Source organism: Trachypithecus francoisi, unplaced genomic scaffold (genome assembly GCF_009764315.1).
Source record: "Trachypithecus francoisi isolate TF-2019V2 unplaced genomic scaffold, Tfra_2.0 Lachesis_group20, whole genome shotgun sequence".
In the NCBI taxonomy this organism is placed as follows: domain Eukaryota; kingdom Metazoa; phylum Chordata; class Mammalia; order Primates; family Cercopithecidae; genus Trachypithecus; species Trachypithecus francoisi.
In genome coordinates, this window is record NW_022681466.1 from 70140555 (window position 1) to 70165928 (window position 25374).

The 25374-nt window shown below is 46.2% G+C and overlaps 1 protein-coding gene across 6 annotated transcripts in view; it reads left to right on the forward strand.

Moving 5' to 3' along the window:
* The window catches only part of SMG6 (SMG6 nonsense mediated mRNA decay factor), a 255711-nt gene that overhangs the window by 99986 nt on the left and 130351 nt on the right, over positions 1 to 25374 (forward strand). For all 6 annotated transcript variants that reach the window (XM_033185117.1, XM_033185119.1, XM_033185120.1 and 3 more), the window contains 2 exons: positions 19845 to 19961; positions 22123 to 22291. In XM_033185117.1, coding sequence (XP_033041008.1) covers positions 19845 to 19961; positions 22123 to 22291 — 286 coding nt within the window. The remainder of the gene's footprint in view (positions 1 to 19844; positions 19962 to 22122; positions 22292 to 25374) is intronic.

The following is a 25374-nucleotide window of genomic DNA, read 5'->3' on the forward strand; positions in this document are numbered from 1 at the left end:
GGTGTCTCTGCTGCTCAGGCTGGAGGGTACTGGCGCAGTTTCAGTTCATTGCAACGTCCACCACCAGGGTTCAAGCGATTCTCCTGCCTCAGCCTCCCAAGTAGCTGGGATTCCAGGCATGCGCTTCCACATCCAGCTAATTTTTGTACTTGTAGTAGAGAGGGGGTTTCACCATGTTGGTCAGGCTGGTCTCTGGTCTCAAACTCCTGACCTCAGGCAATCTGCCTGCTTTGGCCTCCTAAAGTGCTGTGATTTCAGGCATGAGCCCCTGCTCCCGGCCAAATTTTATTATTTTTTTTAGAGACAAGGTCTTGCTGTGTTGCCCAGGCCGGAGTGCAGTGGTGTGGTTATAGCTCACTGCAGCCTTGAACTCCTGGGTTCAAGTGATCCTCCTGCCTCAGCCTCCTGAGTAGCTGGAACTACAGGAGCATGCCACCATGCCCAGCTAATTTTATTTTTTATTTTTTTGTAGAGGTGGGATCTCGCTATGTTGCCCAGGCTGGACTCAAGTGATTCTCCAGCCTCGGCCTCCCAAAGTGCTGGGGTTACCGGCATGAACCACTGCAGCTGGTCTGTAGAGCTTCTTAAAACACAATGTGTCTATTAATGTATAACTTATTCCCATATATGGGTTTTGGAAAAATATTTTTAGAATTTTATATATATGTATTTTGTCTCACCATATAGATAACTTTAGGATACTATTTCTGGGGTATCTTTTAACAGCATGTAATAATAGGCTATGTGTTATAAAAAATATTTTCAGGCTGGGTGCAGTGGCTCACGCCTGTGATCCCAGCACTTTGGGAGGCCAAGGCAGGTGGATCAGTTGAGGTCAGAAGTTCGAGACCAGCCTGGCCAACATGGGGAAATGCCACCTCTACTAAAAACATAAAAATTAACCAGACATGGTGGCACATACCTGTAGTCCCAGCTACTCGAGAGGCTGAGGCACGAGAATTGCTTGAGCTCAGGAGGCAGAGGTTGCAGCGAGCTGAGTGCGGCATTATATTACAACCTGGGTGACAGAGCTAGCCTCTGTCTGGGAAGAAAAAATATATATATATATACACACACACACACACACACGTGTGTGTGTGTATTTATTTATATATTTGTAAGGTTATTGTTCACTTTTTTCATATACTATCTCTTGCATAGAGTCCGTGCTTTAAAAAATTATTTTTGGACTCAGTGCTGAGAAAAAGGAGTTGTTTTTCCTGAGGAATTGATATACTTATTCCTTTCTGATAATGAGAACTATACAATTATTGGTGTTTCCTTTTTTGCTTTGGCTGAGAGTAAATTTTAAGTCAAATTTTAAGTCCATTTATGGTAGGCTGTTAACCCGTGTGATTGACATTTTTTCCTTTTTCTTGGTCTTGATTCTCTAATCTACTTTAACATTATCTCATTTTATGTGATTTTGCTGTAAGTTGTCACAAATCTTTTGTGAATTGTGGTATAAAAGAATAAATATAAAAAATTTTAATCTAGTTTAAAATTAGATACAGGCCAGGCGTGGTGGCTCACTCCTGTAATCCCAGCACTTTGGGAGGCTGAGATGGATGGATCACTTGAGGTCAGGGGTTCGAGACCAGGGTGGTCAACATGGTGAAACTCAGTTTCTACTAAAAGTACAAAAATTAGCCAGACGTGGTGGTAGACGCCTGTAATCTCAGCTATTTGGGAGGCTGAGGCAGGGGAATTGCTTGATTCCGGAATGTGGAGGTTGCAGTGAGCTGAGATTGTGCCGTTGCACTCCAGCTTAGGTGACAAAGCGAGACTCAGTCTCAAAAAACAAAACAAAACAAAGAACTAGATACATACAAGTTTAAAACAATATATATTGGTTTCAGTAAGTATATTGACAAATTGACCAGTCCAGCAAATTTGGAAGGGCTATATTATTATTATTACTATTAAGGCAGAGTTTTACTCTGCACCCAGGCTAGAGTGCAGTTGCGTGATCTAGCTCTCTGCAACTTTTGCCTCCCAGGCTGAAGCGATATTCCTGCTTCAGCCTCATGATTAACTGGGGTTATAGGCACATGCCACCACGTCTGACTAATGTTTGTATTTTTAATAGAGGCGAGGTTTTGCCATGTTGCCTAGGGTGGGCAGGAACTCCTGGGCTCAAGTGATCCGCCTACCTCGCCTCCCAAAGTGTTGGAATTACAGGCGTGAACCACCATGCCCAGCTGGAAACGTTATTATTGAAAGGTATGTCCATTCCACAGCTTCTAGGTCCGGAGACTAGCTAGTACCTTACCACGTTTCTAGTCACCTTCATTTAGTGCTATTTTCTCACTTTCTTCCTTGACACAATTGCTTTATCTAGCTTATTATTCTTCTGACTTCTACTTTAAAACTAGATGCACCACAGTGGGTGGGGTTGGATGAAGTCATTATGTTCGCAATGGTCTGGACATCGGTCACAGATTGTAAGGCCTCGAGGAACCATTTTAGCATAAGTTTCTAGAGCAGAGTCAAATGAATGCGCAGATCTGGATATTCACAAGGTAGCCACCAAAAAGTTGTGTCTTATCGGTCTTATTTTTCAGTACTGACCCCTCAAACTTTGTTTGATGACTCTAATCTTTACATTCTGAAGCTTCTTGAAAAAGCTGACTTCTCAGAAGGCCTCCAAGAGGTCCTTTCTGTTCTAGGTACCTTTCTGTCTCGCCTGTCTCGGAATTGTTTTATTTTTGGCATTGTTTACAAACCCTGTCAGGCTTTTAAAAATCCTTAGCTGGGTATGGTGGCACACGCCTGTGGTCCCAGTTACTTCAGAGGTTGAGGTGGGAGGATCACTTGAGCCCGGGAAGTCAAGGCTGCAGTGAGCTATGGCCATGCCACTGAACTCCAGCCTGGGCAACAGAGCAAGACCCCATCGCTTAAAAAAAATCGTTTAGGAAGCCATAGAATGAAAATAAATTGAGTTAATTTGTGAAAATGGAAGCTGGACACTTCCCCGCCCCTCTGCCTGCCGTGTCAGTGGAGTTTCTCTGAATCAAGGTGTCTCCAGGCATTATCCCCCCTAATTTTTACTTCTGGCTCACAAGTGCTCCTGAAGCTTCACACCAGCAGAGGTGGGTTTCAAGGTGTGTGTGTGAATCAGTGACCCAATCTCCTTGCTTTATTAAAAGTGATGTAGCTGTATTTCTTCCTTCTCACTGTTAAGGGAAAACTTCCTTCTAGATTGGCTAATGGGTATGCCTCTTAGGAAGCCTCTTTCATATCACTTCTCCTCCACAACCTTAAACTTTTGACACAAGACAGCTCATATCTACTGTACGGGATTCCATAGGGACTACCTGTCTTGTTTAAGGAGCTACCATGCTTTTCTACTCTTCCTTTGCTTTTCCTCAAATATTGGGAGAGAGGCAAGCTTCCCAAAACATCTGGCAAGCAGTGTAGAAGCAGAAACTCTGTCCTACAGGATCTGCTTGTAACTGTTCCAAATGAGATGCTGGAATGGCCGGCCCTTGCTCTCCTGGGCCTCATTACTAAGGGACTCGTCCAGTGCCAGCATGCTATTCTGCTGGCAGCAGCTCTGCTTGCCCGAGAGGGGATGTGTATTGAATAACTCTGGGCTCAGGCAGTAACCTGTGAGTGACAAAAATATCAATCCAGAGACACAGCTAAGGTGGAAATGGCCAAAGTGTGTTTTGACTGGCAACTTATTTATTTATTTATTTTCCAGGAAATCTATTGGAGTACGATTTCTAAAACTGCATGGGTATTTCCTGGAAAAAGTTAAGCACTCATTTAGAAGTATTTTCATTTTGTCTTGTAGAGAGTAGATGGTTTGCTGTCTGTCTTGCCAAGATGTGTTGATAGAGCCCCCGGACATGCCTTGGCCCTGGAGTCCTATATAAAGAATCAGGGAAAGCCAGGCTGTCCTCTGGAGGGCCCGGCACTTCTGGAGATCATTTCTCACCTTCGGAAGGTGGCACTTATGTCGTCATGCTGTACAGAGCTTTGGAATCGACCTGGCGGAGGGTTAGAATTCCCTACTCAGCCACTTGCCAGCTGCGTGGCCTTGATGACGAAAGTTTACTTACCCTCTCTGAGGTTGAGTTTCTTGGTTCATAAAGCAGGTTATCAGTGCCAATTGTCAGGGGTTTTGTGAGTGTTAGAGACAATATGCAAAACACCTCGTCCAAGGCTTTGTTACATACTGGGTACTCAGTGGATGTCTACTTTTCTTCATCAAATTAGCCTCTAGTTATGAACTCTTAACACTTCAGGTGAAGGGTCGGACTACTGTGTTTCTAAATGTCATTACTCTGTTTCTTTCTTTTTTTTTTTCCTTTTTCAGACACAGTCTTGCTCTGTCACCCAGGCTGGAAAGCAGTGATATGATCTTAGTTCACTGTAGCCTTGAACTCCCAGGCTCAAGTGATCTTCCTGCCTTAGCCTCCTAAGTAGCTGAGACTATAGGCAACTGCCACCACTGCAGGCTAATTTTTTATTTTTTTCTGCTAGAGTTAGGGTCTCACTATGTTGCTCAGGCTGGTCTCAAACTCCTGGGCTCATGTGATCCTCCCCTCTTGGCCTCCCAAAGTGCTAGGATTACAGGTGTGAACTTGTTTTTGACATTCGAATGATTAAGTAGTTTGTTCCTTTTTAATGTTGAATAGTCTTCACTGTGTGTATATACCACAATTTGTTTATCCATTCACTTGTTGATGGATATTTGGTGTTTTTTCCTCCAGTTTTGTTTGTTTGTTTGTTTTGTTTGTTTTTTATTTTGAGACGGAGTCTCGCTCTGTCGCCCAGGCTGGAGTGCAGTGGCCGGATCTCAGCTCACTGCAAGCTCCGCCTCCCGGGTTTACGCCATTCTCCTGCCTCAGCCTCCCGAGTAGCTGGGACTACAGGCGCCCGCCACCTCGCCGGCTAGTTTTTTGTATTTTTTAGTAGAGACGGGGTGTCACCGGGTTAGCCAGGATGGTCTCGATCTCCTGACCTCGTGATCCACTCGCCTCGGCCTCCCAAAGTGGTGGGATTACAGGCTTGAGCCACCGCGCCCGGCCTTTCCTCCAGTTTTTAAGCTTCATGAGTCAAAGTGCTATGAACATTCTTTGAGTGCACGTATGCTTTCATTTTTGGGGAGTAAATACCTGTGAGTGATATAGCTGGGTCATTTGATACTTAACTTTTTTTTTTCCTTTGAGATGCAGTCTTGCTCTGTTGCCCTGGCTGGAGTGCAGCGGCACAATCTCAGCTCACTGCAACCTCCAACTTCTGGATTCAAACAAATCTCCTGCCTCAGCCTCCCAAGTAGCTGGGATTACAGGCACGTCCCACCACGCCCGGCTGATTTTTGTATTTTTAGTAGAGATGGGGTTTCACCATGTTGGCCAGGCTGGTCTTGAACTCCTGGCCTCAAGTGATCTACCTACTTTGGCCTCCCAAAGTGCTGAGATACAGCCATGAGCCACTGCACTTAGCCTGGTGTTTAACTTTTTAAGATACTGCCAAAGTGGTTATATCATTTATCTTTTTTTTTTCTTTTTTTTTTTTTTGGACCAAGTCTCATTTTGTCACCCAGGCTGGAGTGCAGTGGTGTGATCTCGGCTCACTACAACCTCCACCTCCCAGGTTCAAGCTTTTCTCCTGCTTCAGCCTCCCACGTAGCTGGGATTACAGTGCCTGCCACCATGCCCAATATTTTTTGTATTTTTAATAGAGATGGGGTTTCTCCATGTTGGTCAGGCTGATCTCGAACTCCTGACCTCAAGCCATCCACCCACCACCTCAGCCTCCTAAAGTTCTGGGATTACAGGCTGAGTCACCGTGCGTGGCCTCATTTAACATTCTTGAAGCAGTGTGTGAGAATTTCAGCTACTTGACATCCTCTCCAATGCTTGTTACTGTTTGTCCATCTTTTTTATTATTGCCATCCTGTTGGGTATGGAGTTGTATGTGTGATTTTGATCTGCATTTCCCTAATGATTAGTAATGTTGAGCATCTTTTCATGTACGTACTTGCCATCCATATATCTTCTTCCCCCAATTTTGTTGTTTATTTTGCTAAGTTGAGAGAGTTTTTTATATACCTCAGTTGTGAGTCCTTTGTCAGATGTATCTTTTACAATTATTTTTTCCCTGTGAGATAATTTTCTGTAGCTTTCTTTTTCATTTTGTCTTTTGAAAAGCAAACATGTTTGATTTGGATGAAGTCACCTACTTTTTAGAAAACGTTTAATTTGTACTTACAGATACATTGGCAAAGGGGCTATTTATGAGAGTATTGCAGTTGATGCTGCCAATTAAAAAATACGTATTGGGCCGGGTGTGGTGGTTCACACCTGTAATCCCAGCACTTTGGGAGTCCAAGGCTGGAGGATCACTTGAGGCTCAGGAATTTGAGACCAGGAAATTGGGAGGCCGAGGTGGGAGGATTGCTTAAATCTGGAAAGTTGAGGCTACAGTGAGCTATGATTGTGCCACTGTACTCCACCCTGGGCAACAGAGCGAGAGCCTGTCTCATTAATAAATAAATAAATAAATAAAATTATGTGTATGTGTTTCTGTTTGTGTATATCTCGGGCTAGGTGCAGTGGCTCATGCCTCTAATTCTAGCACTTTGGGAGGCTGAGACAGGAGGATCACTTGAGGCCAGGAGTTTGAGACCAGTTTGGGCAGCAAAACAAGACCCTGTCTCTACAAAAAGTTTTTTATTTTTATTTTTTTATTTTATTTTATTTTTTTTTTTTGAGACGGAGTCTCGCTCTGCGCCCAGGCTGGAGTGCTGTGGCCGGATCTCAGCTCACTGCAAGCTCCGCCTCCCGGGTTCACGCCATTCTCCTGCCTCAGCCTCCCGAGTAGCTGGGACTACAGGCGCCCGCCACCTCGCCCGGCTAGTTTTTTTGTATTTTTTAGTAGAGACGGGGTTTCACCATGTTAGCCAGGATCCACCCGTCTCGGCCTCCCAAAGTGCTGGGATTACAGGCTTGAGCCACCGCGCCCGGCCAAAAAGTTTTTTTTCTGTCGTGGGGTGGGGGAAGAGGGGAGGGATAGCATTAGGAGATATACCTAATGTAAATGACAAGTTAATGGGTGCAGCACACCAACATGACACATGTATACATATGTAACAAACCTGCACGTTGTACACATGTACCCTAGAACTTAAAGTATAATAAAAAAAAATAGTTTGTAAGGAATACAAGGCTTAAATTCACATTTTTAAAAAAGGTATATGCAGGTTGAATCCCTTTTAGTCTCCACTTTTCAGCAAAGTTTACCTAAAATAAAATCCATTTACTGCTGACACTTAAAAAGATAAAAATAAAAAAAATAAAAAAGGTTTTTTTGTCCAGGCATGGTGGCTCACACCTGTAATCCCAGCAGTTTGGGAGGTCAAGGTGGGTGGATCACTTGAGGTCAGGAGTTCAAGACCAGCCTAGCCAACATAGCGGAACCCATCTCTACTAAAACTACAAAAATTACCTGGGCGTGGTGGTGGGTGCTAGTAATCCCAGCTACTTGGGAGGCTGAGGCAGGAGAATCCCTTGAACCCAGGAGGTGGAGGTTACAGTGAGCTAAGATTGCACCGCTCATTCCAGCCTGGGGCGACAGAGTGAGACTCCGTCTCAAAAAAACAAACAACAGCAACAACAACAAATAAACCAAACACTTTTTTGAGACAGAATCTTGCTCTCTCACCCAAGCTGGAGTGCAGTGGCGCAATCCCGGTTCACTGCAACCTCTGCCTCCCGAGTTCAAGTGATTCTCCTGCCTCAGCCTCCTGAGTAGCTGGGACTACAGGCATGCGCCGCCACACCCGGCTAATGTTTTTTTTTTTTTGAAACGGAGTCTTGCTGTGTTGCCCAGGCTGGAGTGCAGTGGCACGATCACTGCAAGCTCCGCTTCCTGGGTTCATGCCATTCTCCTGCCTCAGCCTCCCAAGTATCTGGGGCTACAGGCACCCGCCACCATGCCCGGCTAACTGTTTTGTATTTTTTAGTAGGGATGGGGTTTCACCGTGGTCTCAATCTCCTGACTCGTGATGCGCCCACCTCGGCCTCCCAAAGTGCTGGGGATTACAGGCATGACCCACTACGCCTGGCCAATTTTTGTGTTTTTTGTAGAGATGGGTTTCGCCATGTTGGCCAGGCTGGTCTTGAATTCCTGGCCTCAAGTCATCACCCGCCTCAGCCTCTCAAGGCGATGGGATTACAGGTGTGAGCCATTGTGCCTGACCACCGAAAATATTTTTAAAAAACAAAAAAATCAAATCAAAATTAAATCTTTTTTATGTTTATTTATTTGTTTTTATTTTATTTTATTTTATTTGTTTTTGAGACAAGGTCTTGGTCTATCACCCAGGCTGGAGTGCAGTGACATGATCGCTCCACAATACTGCAGACTTAACCTGGGCTTAAACAGGGTCTCTCACACTGTGTTGCCTAGGCTGGTCTCGAATTCTTGGGCTCAAGTGTTGCTCCCACCTCAGCCTCCCAAAGTGTTGGGATTATAAGCATGAGCCACCATGCCTGGCCAAAAATAAATACCTTAATATCCATCTGGTTGATGATCCAAAGCAACACTGGAAATGCCTAAGTAGTTTCCTTTAGGAAGAAAACAGTATTCAGACTCATGTTTGAAGCAGCTTTTTCCTCTGACTGCCCTTGAAGAATGTGCATACCATTGGTTTGAAATGTGTACCTTATTTTTGAGAAGTAAGAACAGTTTTAAACTGCTCACTCGGTTTCTGCGATTCGTTCGTAACCTTTCTTCACTTTCTCATCGCCCTCACTTTGTGCTGCTTGCCATGGAATTTACTGATCCAGTGATTCATTGCCTTGATGATGAAGTTCTCTTGCTTTAGTCTTTGTTCTTTAGACAGTTCTGTCTTCAGTGAACTTTTCCTTTCTGTTTTTCCTTTTGGTTGCCCCTGACAGTTTCTTGTACAAGCCTGGTGAGGAGCCACTACTGGGCATCTCCACTAGCTCAGGCCAGGCAACAGAAGATGAGAACAAGGGGCTCCAGCATCTGGACAGGGTTGTCAGCTACTGTTAATTGAGAAAGTATCCCCCAAGTGACTGAGTAACCCTTTTCTGTGTAAAAGTTTCTGGAATGCTGTGTCAGATCTGTTTTGATTTTATTTGGGTTTACTTTTTTTGTTGTGTTTACATGTTTAAAGCTTTTTATTTTGAGATAATTATAGATTCACAGGAAGTTGTTTTAAAAATGTACAGAGGGGTCTTATGCACGCTTCACCCCTCCTTCCCCATTTTTCCTGTCTTTCATAACTTTAGTGTATTATCAACATCCTGAAATTGACATTGGTATCCACTGACTTTAATCAGATTTCACAAGTTATCGTGCACTTGTGTGTGTGTGGTTCTGTGCAGTTTTATCACACATGTAGCTTCATGTAACTATTACCATCATCAAGATGCAGAACTTTCCCAGCACTCAAAGCTCCTTCCTGCTCTATGCTTTAGAACCATCCCTACCCACTTTCAGCCCCTAAGCCTAACCTCTGGCAACCACTCATCTGTTTTCCATCTCTATAAATATATTATTTCAAGAATATTATATAAATGGGACTGTACAGTATATAACCTTTTGCAGTTGGCTTTTCACTAAGCATAATTTCCTGGAACCTGTTCAGCTTACTGCACGTATCAGTTGTTCATTCCTTCGTATTGCTGAGTAGTATTCCCTGGTACAGATATTCCACAGTTGTTTAACCATTCACCTGTGGAAAGACATTTGGGTTGTTTCTAGTTTGGGGCTGTTATGAATAAAGCTGCTGTGAACATTTACATACCAGTTTTTTTCCAAACGTAAGTTTTCATTTCTTTTTTTTCTTTTTTTTTTTTTTGAGACGGAGTCTCGCTCTGTCGCCCAGGCTGGAGTGGAGTGGCCGGATCTCAGCTCACTGCAAGCTCCGCCTCCCGGGTTTACGCCATTCTCCTGTCTCAGCCTCCTGAGTAGCTGGGACTACAGGCGCCCGCCACCTCGCCCGGCTAGTTTTTTGTATTTTTTAGTAGAGACGGGGTTTCACTGTGTTAGCCAGGATGGTCTCGATCTCCTGACCTCGTGATCCGCCCGTCTCGGCCTCCCAAAGTGCTGGGATTACAGGCTTGAGCCACCGCACCCGGCCAGGTTTTCATTTCTTTGGGATAAAGCCCCAGAGTTCAACTGCTGGATCATATCATAAGTGCATTTTTAGTTTTAGAAGAAACTGCCAAACTATTTTCCAGAGCAGCTATACCATTTTACATTCCATCAGCAATGTACGTGTGATCCGATTTCCCAGCATCCTTACCCATATTTGGAGGTGGTACTGTTTTTTTATTTTAGCCATTCTGATAGATATGTAATGAGATCTCATTGTAGTTTTATTTTCCATTTCCTTAATGGCTAATTATATTGAACATCTTTGCTTGTGCTTATTTTCTATTTGTATATCCTCTTTGATGAAATATCTGTTTATGTCTTTTTGCCCATTTTCTAAATGTATTATTTCCTTACTGTTAAGTTTTGAGAGGTTTTTTTTTTGTTTTTTGGTTTGTGTTTATTTTTCTTTCTGTGTTGTTTTTTTGAGACAGGGTCTCTGTCACCCAGACTGGAGTGCAGCGGCACTGTCACGGGTCACTGCAGCCTTGACCTCCCAGGCTCAAGTGATCCTCCCACTTCTGCCTCCCAAGTAGCTGGGACTACAGGGGAATGTTACCACATCAAGCTAATTAAAATTATTTGTTTAGAGACACAGTCTTGCTATGTTGCCAGGGCTGGTCTCAAACTCGTGGGCTCAAGCAATTCTCCCACCTTGGCCTCCCAACATGCTGGAATTACAGGCGTGAGCCACCGCGCCTGGCTGGGTTTTAAGAGTTTTGTATGTAATCTGGATACTAGTTCTTTGGCAGATATGTGGTTTGCAAATAGATTTTCCTAGCCTATCATTTGCCTTTTCATCTTCTTACAGGGTCTTTTGCAGTGCAAAAGTTTTTAATTTTTATGAAATCCAGTATATCAGTTTTTCCTTTTATGGATTGTACTTTTGGCAATAAGTCTTAGAACTCTTAGTCCTAGGTCCTGAAGATTTTCTTCCATTTTTTTCTAAGAGTTTTATGGTCCTATGTTTTATATATAAGTCTTTGATCTATTATGAGATAATTTTTGTGTAAGTGTGAAAGTTAGGTCAAGGTTTTGTTTCTTTGTTTTTTTTTTTTTGCATACGGATGTCTAATTGCTTCAGTACCATTTATTGAAAAGCTCTTCCTCCTTTTAATTTTATTTTAGTAGAGGTGGGGTCTTGCTATGTTGTTTACATTAGCCTCCTGATCTCAAGCAGTCCTGCCTTGGTCTCCCCGATTGCCGAGATTATAGGCATGAACCACCATGCCCAGCCCCTTTCTTCGTTAACTTAATATCAGGAAGAAGGATTTCTCCCACTTTATTCTTTTTGAAAATTGTTTGAATTGTTCTACAACCTTTGCTTTTCCAGATAAGCTTTAGAGTAAGCTTGTTTTATCTACATAAAACATTCCTAAGATTTTGATAGCTATTGCATTAAACCTATAGATCTATTATGTACATAAAACCTTCCTGAGATTTTGATAGCAATTGCATTAAACAATTAACTGACATCTCTACAATGCTGAGTTTTTCAGTTCAGGAACATGGTAGCTCTCCCCAGTTTTTCGGTTGTCTTTTATTTTCTGGGTTTTGTTTTTTGAGACAGAGTCTTGTTCTGTCACCCAGGCTGAAGTGCAGTGACGCACTCTTGGCTCACTGCCACCTCCGCCTCCTGGATTCAAGCGATTCCCCTGCTCCTGCCTCAGCCTCCTGAGTAGCTGGGATTACAGGCACACGCCACCACGCCCGGCTAATTTTTTTTTTTTTTTTTTGTATTTTTAGTAGAGATGGGGCTTCACCATGTTGGCCAGGCTGGTCTCAAACTCCTGACCTCAGGTCATCTTCCCGCCTCAGCTTCCTGAAGTACTGGGTTTACAGTCATGAGCCACTGTGCCCGGCTTTGTCTTTGATTTTCATCAGCATTTTCAGATTTTTAGCATAGCGTTTCCGTACGTTCTGTTAGACTTCTACCTGAGTATTTCATTTTCTTTGTTACTGTTGTAAATGATGTCGTGTTTTTCATTTTGGCTTTCCACAGCGTCATCATCTCTGAGCTCCTTATGCAGCACTGTGGTTGGAGTAGTCTGAGCTTTTCATGGTCATAGCAAAGGAGAGAGGAACAGTGGGAGTGTGAAGCTTGAGTCACGGGCGTTTGAAAATCAGATATGCAAACAACGTGGGCATGAGGGCAGACAGAACTGGATTCAGATCCCAGCTCTGGCACTCTGGAGCCTTGTTTTGGGCAGCTCGTGTAGTCTCTCTGAGCCTGTTTCCTCAAATGTCAAAAAGGAGAATAATAGTTAGGCAATCCTTTTGTAAAACTTTGAGCTAATATATATAAATATTCTTTGCCCAACATAGGTCTCAAAATGTCTTAGTTATTATGTCTGGCCACAGTGGAATCATGTCATCATAGTTAGATCCGCAAGTGAGAGAGGCACGTGTGCCTCCTGTTCTGAGCAGCAAATGCTTCTTGAACCTCTTTATGTTGCTGATTTCCAAGGATGTGAAGTCTTGACATAGCTCTTGCCCTCAAGAGGCTTAGAATTCTGCTGAGGAATCTACTCTGTGAATAAAAATCCCAGGGCAAGGTAGTGCTTGTTAAGTTCCAAATAGGTGGGCAGACAGTGTGAGTGCATCAAAGAGCCTTCTCTGGGTTTTGTTTGCCCTTTTGTACCCTGTCCACTGAGGTGGCTTCTGGATGTTGTTGATGAGAGAATGTGTGGAGGTGGGAGAGGGTGTGCACAGATTGAGGGGAAGGGTGTCATTTGGGAATATGTAATTAATTTTTATACCTTCCCCAGTAAACCATCGACCCTTTTTATGATGTCATGAGGGATTCCTTAATTTTGCAGCTGCTTCCTGATGACGTCAGAGAGGAGCCTCTCACCCCACAGCCTGGAGCTGTACTCATACAAGAATTGGAAACAAATGAAGTGCCGAATATCTAATGGCTTCCACAGGGAGCGCCAGTTCAGACTTCCCAGGCCTTCTCTTGCTAGGTCTTCCTCAAGTATTTCTGACCCCCTGAAGTGTCTTTGTTCTGGAAAGACAGGACTTGGCCCGGAGCCAAGAGGGAGGGCGCCTCGGGACTGCTTGACACATTCCTCTCTCCCTCCAGGTGTTTTGCAGTCCTGAGTTTCTGCCCCCTTTCTCGGATCTTGTTTGGTGAGTTGTTATTCTTCTTGAGTTTTCAGGATCCTCTGGAACCTGCTGAGAATATATCCATGAGTCTTTGACCTGTTCCAGCAGTCTTCACCCCTTCCTACCCACCTCAACAGCATTATCTCCAGCCTCTTTTGATTTTTTTTTTTTCTTTCTTTTGGTAGAGACAGCATCTTACTCTGTTACCCAGGCTGGTCTTCAAATACGGGGCTCTCAAGCTGTCCTCCCGCCTCAGCATCCCAAAGTGCTGGGATTACAGGTGTGAGCCACCATGCCTGGCCTCTTTTGATTTTCTTTCTGCAGTAATTTTCATATCTATGCACTCCTTTTCATTCCCTCTTCTACCTTTATTATAAGAAAGATGTTACGCTTACTTGGCGTTATAAACTTTATGAAGTGCTTTACATGTAATTTATCTTGCTTCAAACAAGTTCATGCTCTCTTAGCTTCCCAGCTGGTCTCCCTCATTGTTAGCTTTTTCCAGCTACCCTAATTAGTCCTAAATGCTTTAGCTAGATGAATCTTTATCAAATATTCACTCATTGCTTCATTCAAGAACCTTGAGTGAGTGCTCCCTCACTGTTGAGTCAGGTTCATGTTCCCTCTTCTGACATTGCAGGCCCTATACTTTGTGGTTCCAGGCAGAGCACAGCACACACAGTACTTTCATGCCTCGAGTAGTACATGTGGTCCCCCCTGCATCCACCAACTCCATCATTGTTCATCTCTTCCAGCCCAGCTTAGAAGTGGTCTCTTCTGGCCGAGCATGGTGGCTCATGCCTGTAATCCCAGCACTTTGGGAGACTGAGGCAGGTGGATCACTTGAGGCCAAGAGTTTGAGACCAGCCTGGCCAACATGGTGAAACTGTGCGTGCCTGTAATTCCAGCTACTTGGGAGGCTGAGGTGGGAGAATTGCTTGAACCCAGGAGGCAGAGGTTGCAGTGAGCCACAATTGCACCACTTGCACTCCAGTCTGGATGACAAAGTGAGAATCTGTCTCAAAAACAAAGGTCTCCTCCATGAAACCTTCTCTGTTACATACTAGCTGAAATGATTTCCTTTCCCTCTGGTGACAGAAACATCTTACTTCCATCTTCCTTATGATAGGTAGTACATTGTCTTGAATTATAGTTACTTGAGTATGTATGTATGCTTCCTGTCTTCCTTATTAGATTATCATCTTCTTGCAGGCAGGATCCTACTTTCCTTTATATCCTCCACAATTGGGCACTCACGTGTTTTCGGAATTAATGGGAGAAGTCATTTAGTTAGGAGATTGGGATTTCCTTTGCCCCCACGTCTTCCTACTTTCAGAAGAGCTTTGGAAGAAAATCCAAAGAGAACACTGACAAGGAGGGCTCCTAGGAAGGAAGTTGCCTTCCACCTTCTTCTCTCTTGTCTTGGTGCACTAGGCCGTTCTTGCATTGCTCTAAACAAATACCTAAGACTGTATAATTTATAAAGTAAAGAGGTTTCACTGGCTTATGGTTCTGCAGGTTTTACAGGAAGCATTTCGGCTTCTAGCGAGGCCTAAGGAAGCCTACAACTATGGCAGAAGGCGAAAGGGAAGCAGGCGCTTTACATAGTGAAAACTGGAGCAAAGAGTAGGGCAGTGCCACCTACTTTTCAAAGACCAGATCTCGCAAGGTTTCAGTCACTGCCACAAAGACAGCACCCAAGTCCTGAGGGATGCACCCCACCATCCAGAAACCTCCCACCAGGCCCCATCTCCGACACTGGGGATTACAATTCGACATGAGATTTGGGTGGGGACAAATATTCACACCATGTCACTTGACTGTATCAGTTTAGGGAAATGTTATGACTTGCTTTACACTCAGTCGCCTCTGTTTTGCCATTGTGCATGAATAATTTGCTTGGGTGTATTAGTGCCTGATTCTGCTGACTCATTCGTTCTTCTCCTCAGGGAATGACGTGATGAAAAGACATCTCTGCTTTTGCTCTGAGATTTTGTTCTTGTCTGGTTCCTATGCAGCGACTGCTTCCTCTACCTCCTCTTCAGCTAGCAGCTGCCACAGGGAACTCTGTGGCTCAAGCAGCAGCAGTTGAAAGATGCTCTCACTGCCCACTTCCTGTAGACAAGGAGGTTTTGGTGGGCTGCTCAGGAACTGTGCCAGCCTTGTGTCTGACTGGTAACTGACTCATGAGAACAGCAGCCTTATGTCAGAAAGATAAGGGCCAACAAATTGCCTCCAGGTGGTGTTAGTTTGGAGGTGACTGACCATTCATTTCCTTTCTTTGGGAGGAGACAGTGGGGAGGGAATTGGTGAATAAGTGGTCTTGCCTGCGTTTTTCTCCAGCTCTTAGTGAAGCATCTAGGCAGATAGTTGGTTTTCTGTGCTAGAATGGCTCGTGGACCCCAGTGCCCTCAGAATCCCTTCTGCTGCTGTCAGAGCATTAGACTTATGTGTCATCCATTCTGCGTCTTCTCTTCATTACTCTTCTTATGCTCCTGCCAGGAAGCTGGCTGTGTGCACCAGGGGAAGTATGATAGTTCCATCACTGCCAGATTTTTCTGTGACCAACCAAACTCCATGCCACTGGTACTGGTTTCCTTCAAATCTCTCCCTGACGAAAACACTAGAATTGATCAGAAGCAGTGGTTCTGAGCCACCATCCCTTGGCTTGGCTTAGAGGGCCCAGGCAGGTGGGCCTGCCTCCCATCCCCTGCTCTTCCCTCTCCACCCCTCCTGCCTCACTCCCATTTCCTGCAGGAGGATGCCTTGCCATCCTGGAGCTGTCAGGCACAGCTTTGCTTTGGCAGCACCGTTGCACACATACTGGTGGGAGAGGGGACATGTTTATCACTTTTCCTGGAGATTATCTGTTTAAGCACTTCTCTGACAGTTACAATAACAAGGGCAGTGTGTTGTGTTTCCCAGCAGAAGGACACTTGCTGTTGAAAGATGCATCGCACTAATTAGAAATACATAACATCCGGCCACACGGCAGCCTTCTCCCGGCTGCTCCATTTCCTGATTTCATGCAACTTTGACGACAGTTGGTTTATGTTTTCCATGAATATATTCTCAGAAAAATGAGAAAGTCTCCCCGTTACATAGGAGCAAGAAGAATATTTCTGTCCGAGCATGTATTTGGCCGTAGGAATGATAGGAGCTGTGGTCACCTGCCCACATGTGGGAAGGGGCAGAACCAAGTTCAGACCTCAGGTGACTTTCTTAGTAAGAAATATTTCCGTCTGACTTCCTTAGCCAAAACCCTTACCCGAAACCCTTGAGCAACTCTCTGCTTTTGGAAAGAAGGGGAAAGGCTGTTTCACAGTGTTAATGAGTTCCTCAGCTCCTGTCATGCTCCTGCTACCTGACACAAAGCCAGAGGAACCCAGGCGAACACCAAGGCAAACAATGCCTTTTCCTCCCCCACCCCACATCACTTGTTGGCTTGGCCCAGCCCAACCCTAGGGATATATATGGGCATTCATCAGACTAGGGCCAGTTTCCTAGGTCTAGCCCCAAAGTGGGTGGACTCTGGGAATCTAGATGCTGTTTTCCTACCCACTGTGTAACGGTGAATGTTTTCAGGGAGTGGTGTCTTGTGGTTTCTAGCCTGTGGAAGCCTGCGTGAGGCCAAGAGCAGCCCATGAAGATGCTATGCACTTAGTGCATGTCTCACTTGAGGCGCTGGATCCAGGTTGCCGTGGTTACTTGGATAAATAACAGTTTTCTCTACCCTATTGAAAGATTGCAGAGAGCATGTTTTATTTGTAGCCGTGTGCTCCATCATACCTAGTACACAGTCTGGCACATTCTGCATGCTCACTATATGCTTGAGGTACCACTGAGCCATGGAGAAGGGCAGGCCTTCCAGGAGATGCTCCAGGTGACATGGCCAGTCAGAGGTCTGACCCCCTTGATCATTTGTGAAATCTCCACCTGCTTGATTACGGCAGAACAGTTACTGGTTAACACGCCGCATCAGATGGACCAGACACATAAGCAGGCAGTGTTATTTCAAGCCTTTCTTTAGGAGGGGATTAGGGGGTGGGGAGTCGAGGTGACATAACCATCACCAAGGACAGAGCAGTCATGAAGCTGCCTTCTAGCTGCTGCCTGGGAGGTGGCTGAGCACTTTCAGACCTACACCGAAGAGACTCCAGCTGTGGCTACCTTGCCTGGTCTCCAGACCTTATTGCAGGAGCCTTTAGAAAAGGAGCCAACCTGGAGTCCACAAAGACTGCAGATCCCATTGTTCTTAAGCAGTCCATTCTCCCCTCTGAGCCCTAGCCCCCCATCTTGAACTCGGAGAGACAGTCTAGCCTGAGATGGCCATTTGTCATAAATCTAGAACTAGGCCGGGCGCGGTGACTCAAGCCTGTAATCCCAGCACTTTGGGAGGCCGAGACGGGCGGATCACGAGGTCAGGAGATCCAGACCATCCTGGCTAACACGGTGAAACCCCGTCTCTACTTAAAAAAACTACAAAAAACTAGCCGGGCGAGGTGGCGGGCGCCTGTAGTCCCAGCTACTCGGGAGGCTGAGACAGGAGAATGGCGTAAACCCGGGAGGCGGAGCTTGCAGTGAGTCGAGATCGCGCCACTGCACTCCAGCCTGGGTGACAGAGCGAGACTCCGTCTCAAAAAAATAATAAATCTAGAACTAGGCTCGGTGAAAGAAACCTCCCCTGTCTTATCTCTGCCCAAGCTCATGAGAGTGTCTTATTGTGGCCTGTGCTTCACAAAATGCCAGTCTCTTGGAGCCAGGACACCCCACTTCATCCCTTCTAGCCTTCTGAGCGCAGGTAACTTCTGCTCAGTTGATGAGGGGGCACTAATGTTTATTCAGTGTCGGTTGCCAGGATGTGGCCTCCACTTGTCCTCTCCCAGCTCCCTCTGTTCTGGACTTACTCCCTTCTTCCCAGCTCTGTTGCTAGTTAGAGGCAGGATGTTGTCTGGGCGTGGCAATGGCCTGGACTGAGCTGGGCGGTACTGACAGTGCTGCTGCCTATGGGGAGGGTGAAGGGGAGAAGTTGCTAACTTTTCTTGACAACTTACATATCTTCCCCTTTCCTGCTTTCCATCCTCCCTCTTCTTGGCTCTTGGATACTTGTTTTCTTTCTAACAGAGGTTTAGGGCCTTAACAGGACAGGAATGATGAGACTGGTCTATTCTACTCACATGGATTGTTACCACTTCCTTAACTGCCTGCCACAGTTGAGTTGGAAAGTCAGAGGATGACATCTGGGACCAGTGGGCATCTGTAAGGATGGTGGGAAAGCCACAATCAGAGAATGACTACCCTGATGCTATTTGTTTGTTGGGCCCTTCTGAGCAGCAGCCTGTTCCTTGTTACACCCAGTACTTTCAGAAGTGATTTGGGGCTGGCTTTGTGTACTCCAGTCATACTTGCTCCTGGGGCAAAGATGGTAAGGAATCACTGTGGTTGGGTAATGTCTCTTGGAGTAACAGCTTCAATGAGGCCCCATTGACAAGACTGGTGAGCTGATGAGAGGGCTCCCCTTGGCTATTGAGGTTAAAACACAGGCAGGGACAGAGATCAGACATTTAGCTGATTATCCTTTTAACACTTGGAGACTCTGAGAGTTCTCCTGTAATAGAGAGGGAATTAACAGATTAGCTGCTGCCAGAGCCGGTGAGCCTGGCCCCGAGTCTGTCTCCTGTGGGTGTGTGGCGTCTCCTCGGAGGCTGTGTGGTCGACTGCTGCCTTCTGTGTGTCGCCAGCTCCTCTCGAGTTCAGATGACGTGGGTTTCGGAGAAGGCCACTGGTGAGGAGTAGGTACAGGCAGGCTTCTGGGAGTATGTCACATAGCTGCCACCAAAGAGTAAGTCTGCCCACCAACAAGATGGCTCCTTTCGGTGACCTGGAGCCAGAAGGACGTTAGTTAGCCAGGCTGAAAAAGTAACGGAAAGAGGGTACTGGGATTGGGAGCCAGATTTATTTTTTAGCGCTAGGGGAAGGAATTTGTGAAAACAAAAGCCAACACTGATTAAGTGCTTATTATGTGCCAAGCACTGTTCTGCATAAAATTAACTCATTCCATGAAAGTCGATTATTTGTGTCATGTGTGTTTTCTTAGGAGGAGGGACATGGAGAAGGTAAGGATGGGACTCAGGTTTGGTGATTCAAGAAGATCATTTTTAAATGTGTATTTTTCCAGTCTTAATTGATGACTTTGCTCCTGTTAGTTATACACTAGAGAGACTGAGTTACTTAAATCTGAGTTCTTGTTACGATAGCTTTACATTATCAGTAGGTAGCTAAAGGCAGAGACCATGCAGCTTCAGCTCAGACTGCCCTTCTTGAGGTAACTGTTCCTGGGAAAGTGATGTCGAATTGACAGAGGTGACCCTTATCATCGTATTGAACACATATCCGTATGCCAGACCTCGTGGTAAGTGCTTCACATGAGTCTGTACTTGGCCTGTGACCACTCTGAGAGGGGAATATTACTAGCCCTAGTCTTCAGTGAGGAAAAGGAAGCTCGGTAACACGGCCAGTGATGTGCATCTTGTAAGGCAGGGAAAAGTAGTCCTTGTCCCCCTGGGGTGCTGAGAGTTTCATTTGCTTCTCCTCAGACTGCTTCTCAGAGGAGTGCCGCTCTGTGATCCAGGAACAAGCTGCAGCTCTGGGCTTGGCCATGTTTTCTCTACTGGTCCGGCGTTGCACCTACTTACTTAAGGAGTCCGCTAAAGGTAAGCAGGAGGAGTCCCCAGCCTGGTGGGCTTTCCAGTTGCCTGACCTTGTCAGACCTCACAGTGCCTTGCTGCTTTCTCGGTGTCTTCTCCCTGTAGTCTCCATTCTTCCTTTTTTTTGTTGTTGTTTTTTTTTTTTTTTTTTTTTTTTTGAGACGGAGTCTCGCTCTGTCGCCCAGGCTGGAGTGCAGTGGCCGGATCTCAGCTCACTGCAAGCTCCGCCTCCCAGGTTCACGCCATTCTCCTGCCTCAGCCTCCCGAGTAGCTGGGACTACAGGCGCCCGCCACCTCGCCTGGCTAGTTTTTTGTATTTTTTAGTAGAGACGGGGTTTCACCGTGTTAGCCAGGATGGTCTGGATCTCCTGACCTCGTGATCCGCCCATCTTGGCCTCTCCATTCTTCCTTTTACCTACATGCCCCTCTTCCTTTTGCCTGCCTAACTAGTCCCATTTCCTTTTACAGTCTGATGGCCTCTAAGGCCCTCTTCTCCTTTTTGTAGACTCTTTCCTTCCTTTTTTCTTCTTTAGTAGTTAGAATTTTCACTGTACCTATAAGCTGCTGCATGTTCCTGCATCTTCAGGAAACCAGAAAAGTTAGTTTCCATAATCGATGTTGTGTTTTCCCCTTTATCTTTGTGTGGTACCTGGTGAGTTCTGTAACCACTGTGGACCGGCCATCATGGGAGACTCACTTGACCAGATAGAGCAGGTGCTACTTTTAGCCCTTAGGTTGAGACAGCATCCCATATCCTTTAAGGCTGCCCTTAGAAGTCTAAGCCTGATTGCCGTAGCAGTAGAAGATAGGGCTGAAGGTTACACCTTTCTTTTCAGCTCCTAGATCAATATTAGTGACTTACTCAGACCCCACTGTCACCCCATGCCACACTAACCTTGTGAATGCCTCCAGCTTTGGAGGCTGCTTTTTTTTTTAGGGACAGAAGGGCAACTTTTTATTTTGAAATAACTTCAGATTTACAGAACAGTAGCAAGAATAGTGCAGACAACTCATATACCCACCACCCAGATTCCCTGGTTAACATTTTACCATGTGGCCTTACGTTCGTCTTCCCATACACACATACTTAGGGTTATTATTTTTCTTCTGAACCATTTGACTTTAGAGTTGCTGGCCCTTTACCCCCCAAATACTTGACTCTGTATCCCTAATAATAAGGATATTCTCTTAATGACAATTATCAAAATCGGAAGTCAGCATTGATAAAATACTGTTATTGCATTCACAGACCTTATTTAGTTTGTGCCAATTGCCCGAATTTCTTTATAGCAAAGGGAAAACAAAGTTTTTTTCTTCTCTGGGATCCAGTGCAGGAGCACACATTGCACTTACATGTCATCGTGTCTCTTTGGTGTCCTTTAATTTGGGATGGTTTTTCGATCTTTTTTTGTCCTACATGTCCTTGTGTCTTTTGTTTGTCCTACATGTCCTTGTCTTTTTTTTTTTTGAGACAGAGTCTCGCTGTGTCGCCCAGGCTGGAGTGCAGTGGCGTGATCTCGGCTCACTGCAAGCTCCACCTCCCAGGTTCACATCATTCTCCTGCCTCAGCCTCCTGAGTAGCTGGGACTACAGGCGCCCGCCACCGTGCCTGGCTAATTTTTTATATTTTTAATAGAGACGGGGTTTCACAGTGTTAGCCAGTATGGTCTGAATCTCCTGACCTCGTGATCCTCCCGCCTCGGCCTCCCAAAGTGCTGGGATTACAGGCATGAGCCACCGCACCTGGCTTTCCTTGTCATTTTTGAAGAATGTAAATCATTTGTACAGTGTCCCACAGTTTGGGTTTGTCTGATGTTTCCTTATGATTAAATTCAGGTCATGCAGTTTTGGCAAGAACTCTGGTGCCATCTTGGTACTGTGCTGAAGGAAGGCTGGAAGGGTGGGTAGAGGCCAGAGGAGAGGCTTCAGCCAAGCCACAGGTGAAGCAGAAGCAGTGGTGTCCAGGGGCAGACCCCGTACACTGGTTCTCTGTTTGTCCTACTTTTCAGAATCCTCTTAGGTGCTGGCGCTTATCCTCGCTTCCGGGCCCATCTTTCCTGTGGACTTGGTCTCCCTTCCCTAAGAACTTGCTGCCATCCCAGCACCCCAGGCCTCACTCGGGGGCTACAGCAGACATAGGCCCAGTTCTCACCCTTTGCCTCTGCAGCTCAGCTGTCCTCTCCTGAGGACCAGGAGGACCAAGATGACATCAAGGTGTCTTCCTTTGTCCCGGACCTGAAGGAGCTGCTCCCTAGTGTCAAAGTCTGGTCAGATTGGATGCTCGGCTACCCAGACACCTGGAATCCTCCTCCCACATCCCTGGATCTGCCCTCGCAGTGAGTTGACCTGCCCATTGCTTTAGCACCACTGGCCTGGGCCTGCCTGTATTCCTGCATCTCCCTCTTCATCCTGCTCTGTTTCTTTCTGCCCGCAGCTTGCTTGCTTCTCTGTTTCTTCTTTACTTGAACTTTTTTTGAACACCTTCCCTGTCCTCTGATGTTTTAGATTATTTTTTCCTGTTCTCCAGGCTTCTTCCCTCTCCTCTCACACTCACTCTTTCCTCTCACTCTCCATTTTGTTATTTGTTCTTGCTCTCCCTCCCTCATCCTCACTCCGTATTGTGCATACTCACCATCTCTGCAGCTGCCTCTGGAGTCTGGATTTGTGTGGATATGTATAAGACTTTGTTTCTTTCTCTTACTAGCTTTTCTGTGCATCTTGCTTTTTTTTTGAGACAGGGTCTCACTTTGTCACCCAGACTGGATGCAGTGGCACAATCTCAGCTCACTGCAACCTCCACCTCCCAGCTCATGTGATCCTCCTGCTTCGGCCTCCTGAGTAGCTGGGACCACAGGTGCTAAACCACCACGCCTGGCTCATTTTTTGTAATTTTTTGTAGAGAAAAATATGTATTTTTTGCCATGTTGCCCAGGCTGGTCTTAAACCCTTGAGCTCAGGTGATCCACCTGCCTCGGCCTCCCAAAGTGCTGGGATGACAGGCATGACCCACCACGCCCGGCCTTCTCTGCATCTTTAAGGCTCTCTCACTGCTACTTGTGCTGCATTCTGCACTTTGTCTCCTGGCATGGCAGCATGTGAGGAGGCTGAGTGCAGGCACATTTCTCTTCCATTCACTCATGTCCTGTCTTCTCACCATGCCCCTGCCCTCACCCCGTCTTCTCACCATGCCCCTGCCCTCATCTCCGTCTTCTCACCATGCCTCTGCCTTCATCCCCTGTCTTCTCACCATGCCCCTGCCTTCATCCCGTCTTCTCACCATGCCTCTGCCTTCATCCCCTGTCTTCTCACTATGCCCCTGCCTTCATCCCGTCTTCTCACCATGCCTCTGCCCTCGTCCCGTCTTCTCACCATGCCCCTGCCCTCGTCTCCCTCTTCTCACCATGCCCGTGCCCTCGCCCCCTATCTTCTCACCATGCCCCTGCCCTCGTCCCGTCTTCTCACCATGCCCCTGCCCTCGTCTCCATCTTCTCACCATGCCCCTGCCCTCGTCCTGTCTTCTCACCATGCCCCTGCCCTCGTCCCATCTTCTCACCATGCCCCTGCCCTCGCCCCCGTCTTCTCACCATGCCCCTGCCCTCGTCCCGTCTTCTCACCATGCCCCTGCCCTCGCCCCCTGTCTTCTCACCATGCCCCTGCCCTCACCCTCTGTCTTTGTGTGTCATTGTGGCATCTCTCAGAGCATTTGTGTATGGGACAGAGCATTTGTGTATTGGGGGCGGGGGGCAGGTGTTGGAGTCTATGTGTCTGCCTGGATGTATTTACGTAGATCAGTTTATGTGTTTGTATGCCTTTTTCTTTTTTTTAGTTGTGGAGATAAATATATATAACATTTGCCATGTTAACCATTTCTAACTTCAGTGACATAAATTACATTTACAGAGTGTTGTGCAACCCTATATGGTTACTTCTTTTATCTTTGTCTATATCTGTGTCTGGGTTGTGTCCGACTCTGTGCTTGTCTAGGTCCATTTGTCTGTGTGTCTGTAAGTCTGTGTGTGTCTTAGTGTCTGTGTCTGAGTGTAAAGTTCTGTGTGTCTGCCTCTGGGGGCCTGTCTAGGAGTCTTTTGGTGTACCTATCCATGTCTGTCTGTGTTTATGTGTCCGTGTGCATCCATCCAACTGTGGCCACGTGTGTTATCCGTATGTGTTCATGTGGGATGTCTATATCTCTGTGTCTGTGTTTGTGTCTATACCTGTTTGTGTCTGTATATCCTGGAGTATATATGTCTATGTATGAGGTTCATGTGTCCCCATGGAGGTCTCTTTCTGTGTTTCCATGTCTCTGTGTCCACATCTATAGCTGTCTTTTTTTTTTTTTTGAGATGGAGTGGAGTCCCGCTCTGTCGCCCAGGCTGGAGTGCAGTGGCACAATCTTGGCTCACTGTGACCTCCGTCTCCTGGATTCAAGCTATTCTCCTACCTCAGCCTCCCGAGTCGCTGGGATTACAGGCATCTGCCACCACGCCTGGCTAGTTTTTGTATTTTTAATAGAGACTGGGTTTCACCACATTGGCCAGGCTGGTCTCAAGCTCCTGACCTCAGGCGATCCACTCACCTCGGCCTCCCAAAGTGCTGGGATTATAGGCGTGAACCACCATGCCCAGCCTTTTTTTTTTTTTTTTTTTCTTTGAGACAGAGTGTTGCTCTTGTTGCCCAGGCTGGAGTATAATGGCGTGACCTCAGCTTACTGCAACCTTGGCCTGCCATGTTTAAGCAATTCTCCTGCTTCAGCCTCCCAAGTAGCTGGGACTACAGGCATGTACCACCACACCCAGCTAATTTTGTGTGTTTTTAGTATAAGAGACAAGATTTCACCATGTTGGCCAGGCTGGTCTCAAACTCCTGACCTCAGGTGATCCACCCACCTTGGCCTCCCAAAGTGCTGGGATTGCAGGTGCGAGCCACCTCGTCTGGCCTTTTTTTTTTTTTTTCTTTCCCAGACAGAGTCTTGCTCTGTTGCCCAGGTTCGAGTGCAGTGGTATGATCTCGGCCCACTGCAACCTCCGCCTCCTGGGTTCAAGCGATTCTCCCACCTCAGCCTCCCGAGTAGCTGGGCTTACAGGTGTGAGCCACCAGGCCTGGCTAATTTTTTTGTATTTAGTAAAGATGGGGTTTCACCATGTTGGTCAGGCTGGTCTCAAAACTCCTGCCCTCCAGTGATCCACCTGCCTCTGCCTCTAAAAGTGCTGGGATTACAGGCATGAGCCAGCATGTCCAACCAATGTATCTTTCTGATTCTGGGTCCATGTGAGTCTGAGTTTGCTTTGGTCCCATTCATGTCTGTGTCTGTGTCTGTGAGTATATGTTCCTGAATGTCTGTGTTCATGTCCATGTTTGTGTGTAACTATGTCTCTGTGTGCCAGTCTGGATCTCTCTGTTAGAGGGAGGATTTCTGTAT